The 16,204-nt window shown below is 41.3% G+C and overlaps 1 protein-coding gene across 5 annotated transcripts in view; it reads left to right on the forward strand.

Annotated features, from left to right (window-relative positions):
* dclk2a (doublecortin-like kinase 2a) overlaps positions 1–16,204 on the forward strand; it is a 454,170-nt gene that overhangs the window by 381,284 nt on the left and 56,682 nt on the right. For all 5 annotated transcript variants that reach the window (XM_048528857.2, XM_048528836.2, XM_048528842.2 and 2 more), the window contains 2 exons: positions 10,864–10,921; positions 14,277–14,396. In XM_048528857.2, coding sequence (XP_048384814.1) covers positions 10,864–10,921; positions 14,277–14,396 — 178 coding nt within the window. The remainder of the gene's footprint in view (positions 1–10,863; positions 10,922–14,276; positions 14,397–16,204) is intronic.

Raw genomic sequence — 16,204 nt, forward strand, 5'->3', positions numbered from 1 at the left:
TGGTGTGAGTAAAGCGTCAACAGCTGGATAACAAGTGAATGAATGACCTGTAATCTGATTAATTGATGGCAGAGAGGTAATTACAAAAATTAAAAATAAGGTGGTGATGGAGAAAAACCAAATGACTGGAATAACATGCTAGGTTAAGGAGTCACATGCCGAGGGTCTCACCAAAGTAACAGGTAATCCAAAACTGTACAAACTAATTAAGGTAGAGAGATCATAACAAGTTGTCGAGGTGATGATGTTAAAACAGGACAGTAACGAAAATTTTGTAGAACATGTGGTGAGGTCACGTGTAGCATGGCATGAACCCAAGATCACATTGAAGCCGCCTTCATGGGTATGGAACTTAGCTGTCAGTTTCTGCTTAGCAAGACCGTGCAGACGCTAAGACAACAGATAAACGGACACTGTGCAACAATCACTAGACGGGTAACGCTTCAGTGGTCAAGGACATTCAGCTTCCGGTCTTTGGGTTAGCATCCTCCAAGGCAGCCTACGAAATACAGAAGAATGTGGAATTGCCAAACCGAAACTGAGAGCCAAGTTCTGTACCCGTGAAGACGGCCTCAACCATGATCTTAGGTTCATGTCGTGCTATATGTGACCCCACCACACTCTTATGTAAAATCTTCCTTACTGTCCTGCTTTGACACCATCACCTTGATAACTTCTTATGATTGCTCCATCTTAATTCGTTTATGCAGATTTTGGCTTACTTGTAACCTTGGTTCAACCCTCGGCATGTGACTCCTAAAGCTAGCATGTTATTCCAGTCATTTGTTTTTTTCCAGCACCACCTTACTTTCAATTTTTTTGTAATTGTCCCTCTGCCTCATTTAAACAGGTTATAGGCCATCCCCTCACTTGTTATTCAGCTATTGACACTTTACTGACACCATCTGATATTCCTGATCACCTGCAGAGACTTGTTATTCAGCCTGTTGACACTCCACTCACACCATTTGAATGATCTTTTGACTTCTCTGATTGTAATTCTGTGCCTGGGTGCTCTCTTCACTTCACCTGACAATGGGGCTGCTGTCTGAAAGCTTGTGATTTTAAACAAACCTGTTGGACTATAACCTGGTGCCACGTGACGTTTGACCTTGTCCACTCCAGTCCAACACCGGCACCTCCACATCATTGAGAACCAGACATCCTCACTTCCTGGATTACATACATGGTCCTCACCTGGGGATCCTTGGCTTGGTTCTTGCTCTGGATTCCTGAAGACTTAGGTTTGTAATTTGAAACTCAGCAGGTCTGGCAGCATCTGTCGAGACATTTCGAGTCCAGTGACCCTTCTGGAATTTAGCCTGATTGATCTCCTTTACAGGGTTCTTTCAGAATGCTATTTCATCTTGGGGCTGCAACAACCTTAGAAGAAGCTACTCAACTTTGCCTCTCTTACTCTGCACATCCACAATCTGGTAGGTGCCCATCGTATCAAAATGCCTGTACCTGCCAAAATATTTGAGCCCAGTTATTCCTTCGGCAGTGCTTCTTAACTGTCTTACACCTGTTACAAAAGGAGTGCATGATAATCAAACTGGGTACTTCATTACTCAATTACCAAAATAGTGAATGCTTCTGCTCATACCATCATACAGAATAAAATATTTTTTTCCACCAGGCTTCTTTAATAAACTCAAAATAATCTGTTTATTATGAACAAAATTTATTCTTGAAGCACGTGCTAAATATTGGTTAACATCTAAGCTATGATCTGAAATTAGACTATGCTCCCTTAACATCCACATGGAAACTCTCACAACATGAAATGAAAGGTTTCTACAGTGATTTTCTTGTAAAGTCCAAGGGGGCAAAACAACCCCAGTGGACCAAAGTTCTGGAAACAAAGGATGGAATATGATAAATTCTGACATTCACTGGATTTCCTTTTGATGAAATGGAATTACTAACAGCCATGCATCAGTGGTACATGTCCAGTTCTAGATCCAACAACTTGATTCAGGTTCCTGAATGTTTGTCACAGTCCATCAGTTCAAGTTTTATCAGGGAGACACAAAAGCTGGTATTTGGAAACTCTGAACATGTTGTCATATATTGAGAACAGATTTTCAGGGGAGCCTTGCAGCTTCGGGGATGACTTTCTTAATCTGACTTTTGGGTCTATAGAAAAGAAATCTAAATCCACAGAGGACTGTAAGCACCCATTAGCAAAGGGATCCTAACCACCTCAATGCCATTTTTCCCCAGTAGTTCAGGCAATAAACCTCACTTCTTAACTTCCTTGAAAGCTTTGCTTAGCTGTTTCTACAAAATCACTTGATTTCTAGTTAAAAATAGGAAAAACACAGTGGACATTTATTCATTTCCAAGAAATCACATGTAAAATCAATTTTAATTTGGAGAATGTGCAAATAGTTAAAAACTTGCAGTTCTCTCGAGCTAGCCTTTTGTATGTATTGATATGTATGCCCAACAACGGGAACAACCTGGCATGTACACAAAGATGCATAACCTTGAACTTTACAAGCTCAATAATCTTCCCCAATGATAGGTTTATCACTTTTACAAAAAAAAGTTTTCAAATGAAGATGTTAAAATGTAATATAACAGCATTGATGCATTACTGACTCCATTGGTCTCCTTGTCTAAAATAATGACACTGTCACACATACTTGGTGCTAGAATTCTCAATACATGTTATTGCTGAGAAAAACACAATTGACTGAAAAAATTGCCTGTGTATACAAGGGTCACTGACAGTTTGATTGTAAATTTAATAAATTGGCTTGTACAGCCAATTAAAGGGTAAAATTGTTGTTGTAAATTTTGCTGTTTGCCAGAGAAAGATTTGATTCTGCAGGCATCCCAAAAGTTGTTCTTTTCGTCGTTATCCTAGGAATCTAGCTTTATGTATCAATATGGTAAAGAAAAACATTGCAGAGGACTGGGTGTATTCTGACATATTTTCTTTGACTTCATGTACAAACGTATGAAAATTATGGGTTACAAAAAAACATTTGCTCCATTAAACCAGTCCTACACAGTCGTGACATCTTAAGCATCGTGATTCATCACGCTTCCACCCAGCAGCACCATGTGATCTCAATCAGAAAATGAAATGGAAATATTTTGAATGTATGCATCAAATCCACAGTGTATAAGCAGCCAACTGGCTCCATACACCATGACTCTTCCTCTTTATAAACTTAAGATGAGGACAATGTTGTATAGAACAACTGTTAGATTGCCTAGTATTATCATCAAGACACTTATTCACACCTATAGCTTACAAATCTGGTTAAGGCTGTACTATAATTTTCTGTCAATCAAGAACATTTTTAGAATAGAAGATGTTTCTTTCTCCCACTTCTGTTATTTTGAGGTGCTTCAGATCTATTTACTGGACTGTTGATGGCCATCCAGTGAAGGAGTTACAACCTTAGATGTCTGACAAGATTATTTGATTTGAAACTGTGTGATTAAATGATGAGTGCTCAAGTTCCTAGAGGCTTCCAGTAATCCTGTTGTTAGGAAGCAATACATTACTAGTGCACAGGAAGATTGCATTTAGCATTGAACTCCCGTCAGTGAGCCCAATCTGCAGTTGGAAGCTGCACTCATGGGAAGTGTAGCACAAAGGTTCAGTATTTTACAAATGTAGCTTCTGTACTGCATTATCAAAGAATCACTCCTCGTATGCCATATTTTAAGCTGAACTGTCTACGTATTACCTGAAAATTGATGATTATGATGCTGCCTTCTGATCACACAGTGATCCAACTGTCTGAAGCTCATGTTGATTTAAATGCAACAACTGTAAGTTGGGAGTTCTTGCACATTCAAAGCTTCTCAAACCATGTGCCTTTCATAACAAGTCCATACATAGGTCAGAATTGTCAATAGTGGAGGAGTGATCTGAGAGGACAGTTGGGGATAAAATGGCTTTTAAATATCTCCATCTCAGAAACCTGAGATAACCGCCAACAAATTCCAGGTTTTGCCAAAATTCATTACAAAGTGAGCAAACATCTCTTAAAGAACTATCAGATTAATCATTTAAATATTCAAACAAGCAATTAACTGTATTTATAACTCTGGTTTTAATATCTAGTAGCATAGGAACATAGGAATGGGAGTAGGCCATTAAACCCTTTGACACTGTTCTGACATTCAGTGAGATCATGGCTGGTCTGTGGCCTAACTCCATATGCCTGTCTTTGACCCACATCCTTAATACCTTTGCTTAACATAATTTATCTATCTCACATGGGCTTCCTGATCCATATGGAACTTGCAAGGGTCAGCAAGATGAGATTACAGCAGTGAGCCACTGTTCAATAAAATTGACAGGCTGGAAAGCCTTTAAATACTAAATGCTGCATAACACCTTTCCTGCTTCTGTGAAGGATCTGCACTCACAGCACTTGTGCAGAGGATCTGATTTCACTATTTCATGAAAGAGTTCCAAATTTTTTGTTGTAAGTTCACCTGTCTTGGACTTAATTCACCTCGATTGAATCTTCCGTTTTTAATCCTTCACTGCAGACTGGAGCAACATAAGCAACCGTAGTGTTTATCTTGAGCAACAAGAGCAGCAACTGCCCCAAAAACTAAAAGAAGCAGTATTCACACCAGTTGCAGCTGCTTCCTCCTCCTCCTCCTCAGTATGCCTGTCCACAGGCAGAGGGGATGAACACAGAACTCCAGCACAAAGGCAGTGACTCCAGACCCACAGCAATGTGGTTGACTCTGAACTGCCCTCTGGGCAATTAGGGATGCACAATAAATGCTGCCTTTCCAGCGATACCCTCATCCTGTGAATGAAGTTTTAAAAAATTTCCTAGCACAGGCTCTGCAGGCATGTTCCTTGCAGCAGTGCTTCAGGAAATTCAGGTTTCCAGGCAAGATCTTTGCTAACATCTACAGCCTTTTGAATACAACCTCTTTCCAAAATGACTGGAGCACAATCAGGGTCACCACAGCCCAGAATTTTGTTACCCAGGCTCCTTCCAGGGATTGCCTGGTGATATCTGCTGCCACAGCGAAACTCCTAGGTATCTTTTGCCATTTGTTAGAAGGTAACCATTTGAATTCACTTTCACACTGAAGTCAGAGAGAACTACAGGACATTTGTTCATTCATTCACATGATATGAGTGTCGCTCGTTAAACCAGTATTTGTTGCCAATTGTAAATTGCCCTTGTCAAAGTGTTAGTGAATTGATTTCTTTAACCACTGCAGTGCTTGAAGAATAGATACCTTGACACTGTTTGGAAAGGAACTCCAGGATTTTGAGCTTGTGAGAGTGAAGGGATAATAATATATTTCCAAGTGAGGATGATTTTGTGCGTGGACCCTGTGGAGATTGGAGAGGTGCTAAATGATTATTTCTCATCTGTTTTCACTGAGGAACAGGAGAATATTGTAGAGGAGATGACTGAGTTCCAGGCTACTAGAATTGAAAGGATTAAGGTTAGTAAGGAGGAGGTGTTATCTCCTCTAGAAGGTGTGAAGGTAGATAAATCGACTGGGCCAGATGGGATTTTTCCAAGGATTGTCTGGGAAGCTAGGGAGGAGGTGGCGGAGCCTTTGGCCTTGATCTTTGAGTCCTCGTTATCTACAGGTTTAGTACCAGAGGACTGGAGGATTGCAAATGTTGTGCCCTTGTTCAAGAAGGGCAGTAGGGATGACCCAGGTAATTATAGACCTGTGAGCCTTACATCTGTTGTAGGAAAAGTTTTGGAAAGGATTATAAGAGATAGGATTCATAATCATCTCGCAAGCAACAATTTGATTGGAGATTGTCAGCATGGATTCGTCAAGGGCAGGTCATGTCTCACAAACCTCACTGAGCTTTTTGAGAAGGTGACCAAGCATGTGGATGAGGGAAGGGCAGGTGACGTGGTGTACATGGACTTCAGTAAAGCCTTTGATAAGGTTCCACATGGTAGGCTATGAGAAAATACAGAGGTATGGGATTGAGGGAGATTTCGCAGTTTGGATTAGAAACTGGCTTTCTGTAAGAAGGCAATGAATGGTGGTTGATGGAAAATATTCAGCCTGGAGTCAGGTCACTAGGGCTGTGCCTCAAGGATCTGTTTTGGGACCACTGCTATTTGTCATCTTTATAAATGACTTGGACACAGACATAGGTGGATGCGTTAGTAAGTTTGCAGATGACACTAAAGTCGGTGGAGTAGTGGACAGTGTGGAAGAATGTTGCAGGTTGCAGGGAGACTTGGATAAACTGCAGAATTTGGCAGAAAGGTGGCAAATGGAGTTTAATACAGATAAATGTGAGGTGATTCACCTTGGGAGGAATAATAGGAAGGCAGAATACCGGGACAATGGAAAGATTCTTGGTAGTGTGGATGTGCAGAGGGATCTTTGTGTCCATGTACATAGATCCCTGAAAGTTCTCACCCAGGTTGATAGTGCTGTTAAGAAGGCTTACGGTATGTTAGGTTTTATTGGTAGAGGGATTGAGCTCTGGAGCTCTGATGTCATGCTGCAACTGAACAAAACGCTAGTGCAGCCTCATTTGGAATATTGCTTGCAGTTCTGGTCGCCCCATTACAGGAAGGATGTGGAAGCATTGGAGAAGGTGCAGAGGAGATTTACCAGGATGTTGCCTGGCCTGGAGCGCAGGCCCTATGAAGAAAGGCCGAGGGACTTGGGTCTGTTCTCATTGGAGAGAAGGAGGCTAAGAGGGGTTTTAATAGAGACATACAAGATGATCAGAGAATTAGATAGGGTGGACAGTGAGAGTCTTTTTCTGAGGATGATGACTTCAGTTTGTACAAGGGGGCATAGCTACAAATTGAGGGGTGATAGATTTAAGACAGATGTCAGAGAGTGGTAAGGGCGTGGAACGCCTTGCCTGCCAATGTAGTTAATTCAGCCACATTAGGGGCATTTAAACAGTCCTTGGATAAGCATATGGATAATGATGGGGTAGGGTAGGGGGAAGGGCTTAGATTAGTTCAGAGGTCGGCGCAATATCGAGGGCCTGAGGGCCTGTTCTGCACTGTACAGTTCTACGTTCTATGTTCTATTTGTTGCTGGGAGAGGTCTTGTAGCTGATGATATTCTTGTGCATTGGCTATGCTTGTTCTTTTAGCCAGTAGAGGTTCTGGGCTTAGACAATGCTGTTGAGGGAATTTTGGTGGGTTGCTAAGTCGATTTTGTAGAGGGTGTGCTGCCACTGTGTATTGATGATGGATGGAGTAAATGTTGCAGGTGCTTGAAAGGGTGCCAAACAAGCTGATTACTTTGCCTTGGATGGTGTTCGGTTTTTTGGATGTGGTCAGATTTTCACAGCTAGTGGGGAGTCTTCTGTCACTGAGCAGAGGTTTGACAGAGTTTCAGGAGTTAGGAGGTCAATTATTTGCCTCAGAATTCCAGGCCTCTGATCTGCTTTTGAAGCCACAGTGTCTATATGGCTAGGAGGAGTTCAGTATCTCATTAATGATAATCCTCAGGAAATTGAGGATTCATCACTGGTAAGGTCATTGAATGTCAAGGGCAGATGGTTAAATTCTTTCTCGTTGGAGATTGTCATTTTTTGGTACTTGTGTGTCGCAAATGTTACTTGCCAGTCATTGTCCAAACCATGCTGCATATGGACATGGACTGCTTCAAAATCCTGTTCCGATCCACTTGGGAAAGTGAACTGATTCTCAAGGCCTACTGCTGCCAGGGTAACTACAAAAGTTAGTGATCTGATCACAGCATGCAAAGTCCCTAGTTTATCTGTCAGTCGGAATCCAGTTAACAGGAAAAACTTACCAGGTTCCTGTACTTAGCAACAGCCACTGTTTAATACAAACAAGTGAATTCTAATCTCAAGTAAACAGTTATAAGCTATCAGTCTATGGCTTTACCAGTTAAACTCTAACCCTGTTTTAAAACCCCTACACCCACATACAGACACAGAAAATAAAAAGCATTTATTTTATGCATAGAAGGGGAAATAAACCTGGGATTCACAGTTCAATAGTACTAGTCCACAGAGCTCATTGAGATGATCCTTTTACTTGTTAGGACTTTCTGTTCTTCAGTTCTCTTGACTTTTTTGCACGAGGCACAGGATGGCTGGTACACTGACTGCAAAGTTTTTAGTTACTGGTTAATGGCAACAGCTGAAAGCAACTGGTGGGAGGTTTACCAGAGACAAAAATAGAAATTGCCGGAAAAGCTCAGCAGGCCTGGCAGCATCTGTGGAGAGAAATCAGAGTTAACGTTTCAGGTCCAGTAACCCTCAAAACCCTTTACCCTCAGAACCAGATTTACCAGGGTGTTGCCAGGACCAGAGGGTTTGATTTATAAGGAGAGGCAGGATAGGTTGGGATTTTTGTCACTGGAGCTTAGGAGTTTGAGAGGTGACCTTACGGAAGTTTATAAAATCATGTGGGGCAGAGATAAAGTGAATGGCAAAGGTCTTTTCGCTAGGGATGGGGAATCCAAAACTAGGGGGCATATTTTTAAGGTGAGAGGAGAAATATTTAAATGGGACCTGAGGGCCAACCTTTTCACACAGAGATGGTTCGTCTGTGGAATGAACTGCCAGAAGAAGTGGTGGATGCAGGTACAGTTATTACCTTTAAAAGACTCTTGGGGATAGGTATGTGAATTGGAAAGGTTTAGAGGCATATGGGGCAGATTCAGCAAATGGGGCTAGTTAGTTTGAGAAACTTGGTCAACATGGATAATTTGGACTAAAGGGTCTGTTTCTGTATGACTGTAAATCAGATTCTCTTCAGGCTTCAGGTATTTTTACTGCAGAGAGAGAGAATGAGACAGGGAGACATCACCTGGTCTTTCAGCAGTCCAAAGACTTCCCATGGTCTCTTGCCCACCACAAGATTTTCAGCGTCCCAGGAACCAATCAGAATTGTCATCAGACTGATGATCTTTAACATCCACAAACGGTCACAGTTGGAGAAACCAATCAGCTGCTGTTATTGGCCAAATTTCACTCTGCAAGCAAATGTGCAGTGCCATTCCATCTGCAAACTGCTTCATCACTGCTTAACCATAGCAACAATGTAAACACCACACACAATGAAGACCAGTAACCTGTTTTTGGAAATGCAGCAATTCCTTCCCCTGTCCTTTGGTTTTGAAACGGTCCATTTTTTCAATTTTAGTTCACCATCACAAGTACAGAAAATATAAAGGTATGGTCTGTACAATCTTATTAGTCATGAATAGTGTCTAGCATTGTGCTATTATCATTCAACATCCAGTTCCTGACCTTACGTTGAAGGGAAGGTCTTTGAAGGAATATTGAACATAGATGGATCTTGGATACTCCCTGAGGAAATAATGCTCTGATGTCATAGGGCTGAGGTGATTGATCCCCAGCAACCGCAGTCTTTGTGCTAGATATGACTCCAACCATCCCATGCTTCCCTTTGACTTCAGTTTTATTGGGGCTCCTTAATGCTATTTCCAAGAGGGACTTTGTAGCATTACTACTGACCAAGCTGGTCAAGTCTGAAAGTATATAGTTGCTTGACTGGGTCTGCGCCCGATGGTGAGAAACCAAAAAGATTGAAAAAAGGCCTGCTTTACATTCTCCTCACCAATCTACCTGTTGCAGCAGAAAATTGATAGGACTAAACACCACACAGTCCTTGTGGAGACAAAGTTCTGTTTTAACATGTTGTATGGTTGTATGCTAATAACTGCACTAAATGGATGGACTTCAAACAGATCTAGCAACTCAAAACTTTACAACGATGAGGCACTGTATGCCATTGGGAGCAGCAGAATTGCATTCAATCACAAAGTGTGACTTCATGTACTGGCTAATCTGCCATTACTAGAAAGTGGGGAAGTCAAACCTAGCTTAATGGAAAGTGTAGCAGGGTATGCCAAGAGCAGCATCAAACATTCCTAAATATAAGATGTCAGCCCAGTGAAGCTACAGCTATGGAATATTTGCATAGCAAACAGCAGAGGCAGCGTGAGATTGGCTAGGCTAAGTGACCGCACATCCAACAGATCAAATCTAAGCTCTGCAGTCCTCTGTATCTAACTGTAAATGATGGTGGGCAATAAAGCAACTAAAAAGAAGAGACTTCTCCACAAACATCCCCCATCTCAATAATGAGGCAGCCTAACATAGCAATGCAAAAAACAAGGCTGAAGCATTAGAACCGAGCTTCCTCAGGAAGTCTACATCTTCCCAGATGTCAGTCTTCACCCAATTTGCTAACTAGAAATGACTGAAGGCATGAAATACTCCAAAGACTATGGGCCTTCATTACATTCCATCAATAGTATGGAAGACTTATGCACCAGAAGTAGCCACACCGTTAGCCAAACTGTTCCAGTATAGTTCGAATACTGACATCTATCAAACAATGTGGAAATTTGCACAACAGTGTCCTTTCTACAAAAAGCAAGACAAATCCAACTTTGCCCATTACTGCCTCATCAGTCTACTCTTGATCATTAGCAAAATGATGGAGGAAGTAATTGACAGTGCTGTTGAGCGGCACCTGCTTAGCAATAACATGCTCACTAACAATCAGTATTTCTCTGGATAAATAGTGGATAAATAAACACAGCAGTGGAGAGAACAAAATTTCTTTCACAAAATTGCTTTAAAAAGAAACCATATGTAAAATGGTACAATTGCCCATAGATTAGCGAACATGACCATTAACTGTTTGTTTGCAATGGATCAGATCAGAGCTCAGAAAGGTAACATGAAAATGTTTGGCACTGCTGGCATCTCAGCTGAAAATAATATGAATATATACTTGAAGAAGAGGGGGATGAGATATATCATTGAAAGAGGAAAAAAAACTGCTTTTGGGGAGTGAAAAGGACATTGGTACAAATAAGTTACTTCTTTATTTGTTTTTCGCTTAGATCCAGTGGCAAGGAGTATGCACTGAAAATAATCGACAAGGCCAAGTGCAGTGGTAAGGTAAGAAAATGTCCCATTGAGTATTGTTTATCTCCAATGTTTGATTAACCTCTGGGATATGGCTGTAAGTCTACAGCAGAGCAGTCTGGAGCATTCAGAAAGGAGCTGGGGAGAGTACACGTCCAACATTTATCCTTTAGAGGGAAATGTAGGAGCAATAAGTTCAGGGAACCCTGAATGTCTAGCATTGGGTGAGGAAGAAGAGAAAGGCTTTTAGCAAGTCCAAAGGAGCAGCAAATTAGTGTCTGCCCTAGAGGAATGCAGGAAGTGTAAGAGGAAACTTATGAAAGCAATCAGAAGAGCAAAAAGGGGACATGAAAAAGCACTTGCAACAGGATTAGGGAGAATCCGAAGATATTTTATAAATGCATTTAAGTGAAGACTTTAACCATGGAGAGAGTGGGGCCTGTTAGGGACAAAGGACCTGTGTATGAAGCCGTAGGATATTCGAAGGGTGTTAAATGAATCCTTCTCTTCAGCCTTCACTCTCAAAAAGGGGAACTTTGGTACAGAATTCAGGAAAGGGGACTGTGACGAACTTGCACAATTTGACAAAGGAAATGGCGAGGCATTAAAAATAGACAAATCCCTTGCCCCAGACAAATTGCACCCCCAATCTGCTGTGGAGGTAAGGCAGGAAATTGCAGGGGCTCTGATACAAATTTTTAATTTCCTCTGGCCACAGGCAAGTGCCAAAGGACTACAGTATGGTTAATGTGGTTCAACTTTTCAAGAAGTCTGGTAGAGATGAACCAGGAAATTACAGTCCGGTGAATCTCACATCAGTGGTAGGAAACTATTGGAGAAAATTCTGAAGAAGCGAATTAATAGCCAGTTGGAAAGGCATGGGTTAGTCAGGGATAATCAGCATTGCTTTGTCAGAGGGAAGTCATGCCTAACAATTTGTTAGAATTTTTTGAAAATATGATTAAGTGCATGTTTCACTTTGGTCCCAATTACAGAAACGTTTCAGCAGGCAGACTGCACACAGTGTGATTACAGAACTATCCACTTAGTTCAACACCATGCGAGTCAACATCCTGCCTTTGTTGACCACGTAATAAGATGCCTATCTGTTTTTTCTCTTGCTCATTAACGCTCATGGGGTGGCACAGTAGATCAATGGTTAGCACTGAAGTTTGTGCATCTCCCTGAGTCTGCCTGTGTTTCCATCAGGTGCTCTGGTTTCCTCCCACATTCCAAAGATGTACAGTTTAGGTGGATCGGCCATGCTAAAATTGCCCCGTAGTGCCCAGGAATGTGCAAGCAAGGCGTCTAGCCATGTAAATGCAGGATTACGGTGAGGGATGGGGTTGTGTAAATCTGGGTGAGATGCTCTTCAAAGGGTCAGTGTAGACTTGTAGGGCTGAATAGCCTGTTTCCACATTGTAGGGATTCCATGATTCCATGATTCCAACACCATGTCAACATAGAGGGATAACCTGATGAGTTGAGTGTGATCTTTGTCTATTGTCCTTTATTTGAATTAACCCACGTGTTTCAGCATCATGGGTGTTCAATGCTTCAAATTTAAAATAATTTAAAAAACAGAAAATAAAAAGGAGCATTAATCCTATTAAGACTGAAGCGCATGCTGCAGTTTAAGGAAGCACACATTTTGCTTATTCCTATGGAAAATCTGTGGCAAAGAAAGATTTTGTAATTTTAAAGAACTTGAAACCAAATGCAGGGCATTGAAAGCACTCAATGAAGGCAGGACGTGCAAAAATTTCAAGCTGAATTCATTGTCAAACACTACAGTGAGTGGTTGGATAAAGAATGCTGAAAAGATTAAAGAAAATTATGAGAGAATGGAATACCAACATCAAAAAGGTGTAACTTGCACAATATCTGAGATTGATGAAGGCAGTCTTCACTTGGTACCACAATATAATTAAAGCCAACCCAAGCAAGGGACTAACCAAAGAAGATTTAGAAGAAGTTTAAAGCTTTGCAAAGTAAATAGATGTTGACATCTTTACTCCTAGAAACGCCTGTTTTGGTTCAAATTTTGAAATAATCTCATTCACAAACAGCTTTGTGGGGAAGGTTTATCTGCAGATATTTCAGGATTAAGCATGTCCAAGAACTTATTCAAGAATATAACCCAGTAGATATCTAGGGTATGGATAACATTACCTACTTCTATGAATGCACAATAGATAAAATTTACTTACAAGGAACAAGCTGTAGTTGCTAGTAGGCAACCAAAACATCTTGTTGCTGCAAACATGTCCTAACTGAAAAAACATGGTTACACATCAATAGGTCCAAAAAGTCAAGGGGCTTAAACCACATCAACTATTTCCTAGTCAACTGTGAAGCAAATCAAAAGGCTTGGATGAAATGTGCAATTTTAAATTCATGGGTTCGGCAATTTGACCAATGCTTGCAGTTCCAGAAACGCAAAATCCTGATACTTGTGGATAACTGCTCAGCCCATCCTGACGTCCAAGAACTAAAAGCCATAGAAAGGCATATCCACTAGTACTTTAACTGCTCAGCCAGTGGTCCAAGATATAATTAAAAATTTAAAATAATTTTAATACAAGTTGCTTGCCCATAAGAAAAGCACCTGCCTCGCATCCAGTGAAAACTTCAGCATAGACTTGCTTCAAGCAGTGAGAATCCGGAAGAAAGCCTGGGATATGGTAAAGAGTGAAACAATTCAGAATTGCTTCATCTGTGCAATTTTGTTTGAAGCTTATGGTAACAGCCTGTATGGACTTACACTTTGTGATGTCGCCGAATATAATGCCAATGCCACACTATTCTCAAAATTAGGATTAAAAGTGGAACACCACTGCAGCTACTTCTGATGCTGCTGAATCTTGTGTTGCAACAATGCCATTGTGGAAGCTGTTACAAAGGCAGCAACTTCTGTTAAGACAGCTGAGGAACTTGAGGAGCAGGGAGAAGCTGAGCACCCAATTCTCCTCATAATTTTCTCACTTTTTTTTCAAGACGTCTGAGTTCATTATTTGATTTTAGTACATCCCCGCTTACAAATGCACAGTCTTGTGACTGGTTTGTCCATGGGTGCTAAGTTCCCTTTGGTACCTCACCCAAATCACTGTTTTTCATCTGTGAACCAATATAGTGAGCCCAAACAACCTAATGAGCTTAAATGAATAAGTTAGAGCAACTCAGGATAACTCAAAAATGGAGGACCATTTATACATTCTAAAGAGATCAGATAATTTTTTAAATTATCAGTTGTTCTTCGAAGTAAGGGAAAAGGAGTTTCACCTCGATGGAAATTGAATGTGGAGCCTTGTTGTTTTATCCTAATTGGAGTACAGTTGTTACTGTTTAGAATTAAGGTCACTTTGTTTACTGTGCTTTGTTTTTTTAGGAGCACTTAATTGAGAATGAGGTGGCGGTTCTGCGGAGGGTTAAACATCCCAATATCATCATGTTAATAGAAGAGGTGGACACACCAACAGAGCTTTACCTAGTAATGGAATTAGTCAAGGTAAGAGGACCTAAAGAAATTGGAAATGAGTTTGTTACGGGTAAAATAAAACTCCATTTACTCATTAAAAACTCTTGATTGCTACCCAAAGTCAGATGTTCTTGTCCCATCATGCAGACATCAAGCACTGCAAACTTCACCTCTCCCTAAAACAGGAACAATTGTCTGTAATGGAATTTGGAATACTACAAGCAGTTTAGGCCCCTTATCTAAGGAAGGGTGTGCTGGCATTCGAGGAGGTCCAGAGAAAGTTCACAAGAATGATCCTGGGGATGAAGGGCTTATCATGGGAGGAACAATTGCAGTCTCTGGATATGTACTCAGTGGAATTTGGAAGAATGAGGGGTATCAGATTGAAACTTACAGAATATTGTGAAGTCTGGACAGAGTGAAGCAGAGAAGATGTTGCACAAGTAGGAGATACTAGGACTCAAGCCTCAGTGTGAAGGGATGTCTCTTTAGAACTGAAATGAGAATGAATTTCTTCAGCCAGAGGGTAGTAAATCTGTGGAACTGATTGCTGCAGAAAACTGTGGAGCCAAGTCATTGAGTGTGTATAAGACAGATAGATTCTTATCAGTAAAGTGTTCAAGGGTAGTGGGGAGAAAGGAGGAAACTGGGGTTGAGAAACATATCAACCGGGATCAAATTGTGGAGCAGTCTCAAAGGCCGAAAGGACTAATCCTGCTCCTTTTTGTATGATGTGTTGCCTTCCATTGGCAGGGGAATTGAGTTTAAGAGCCATGAGGGTATGCTGAAGCTCTATAAAACTCTGGTTAGACCACACTTAGAATATTGTGTTCAGTTCTGGTCACATCATTACAGGAAAGATGTAGAAGCTTTAGTGAGGGTGCAGAGGAGATTTACCAGGATGCTGCCTGGACTGGAGGACAGGTCTTATGAGGAAAGCTTGAGGGAGCTACGGCGTTTTTCATTGGAGCGAAGAAGGATGAGAAGTGACTTGATAGAGGTGTACAAGATGATGAGAGGTATAGATAGAGTGGATGGTCGGATACTTTTTCCCAGGGCAGAGGGGGCATAATTTTACAGTGATTGGAGGAACTTATAGGGGAGATGTCAGAGGTAGGTTCTTCACACAGAGAGTGGTGGGCGTGTGGAATGTGGTGCCGGCAGTGCTAGTGGAGTCAGATACTTTAGAGACTTTTAAGACCCTTGGATGGGTGTATGGAGGATAGTAAGATGTAGGGTATGCAGAGTAGATTGTTCTTAGTAGGATAATAAATCAGCACAACACTCTGGGCTGAGGGGTCTGTACAGTGCTGTATTATTCTATGTTCTATTTCTTATGGTCTTGTGAATGATTGTGAACAGATATGCTGAATTAGTGATCAAACTGGTGCCGAAGTGAAAATCTGGAAAGAAATTTGTTTGTGCTTGTTTTCCGACACAGGATTGGTGACAATTTGGCAGATACACCAGATGCCTAGGCCCAAGGCTTATACCAGGTGACGCCTTGTTTCTCACCTTGGTAAAGCAGCAGATACTAAACACTCGAGGCCCACATGGGCATGTTATAACACCAGCAGTTTGGGAGGTGCAGAGTAAAGGTTAGATGCAATGAGAAGGCATGAGCACAGATTTCCAGCAGCCTGCAATTTTCTTGTGGGACAAGGAGTAAGTATTTCTACTCCCAGCTCCACTTTAAGGAAGTTGAAAACCAGAAGGAAATGACCATAATGGCAGTATTCAGCACCTCCTCTGACAGTGGTTGGGCTGCAGAAGTACCTGAAATAGTGAAGAATAAACAATGAGCACATGATCTGCTGGGTGTACTGAATGAACTTCAG

The sequence above is a fragment of the Stegostoma tigrinum genome, chromosome 1, assembly GCF_030684315.1.
Source record: "Stegostoma tigrinum isolate sSteTig4 chromosome 1, sSteTig4.hap1, whole genome shotgun sequence".
NCBI classification, from domain to species: Eukaryota; Metazoa; Chordata; class Chondrichthyes; order Orectolobiformes; family Stegostomatidae; genus Stegostoma; species Stegostoma tigrinum.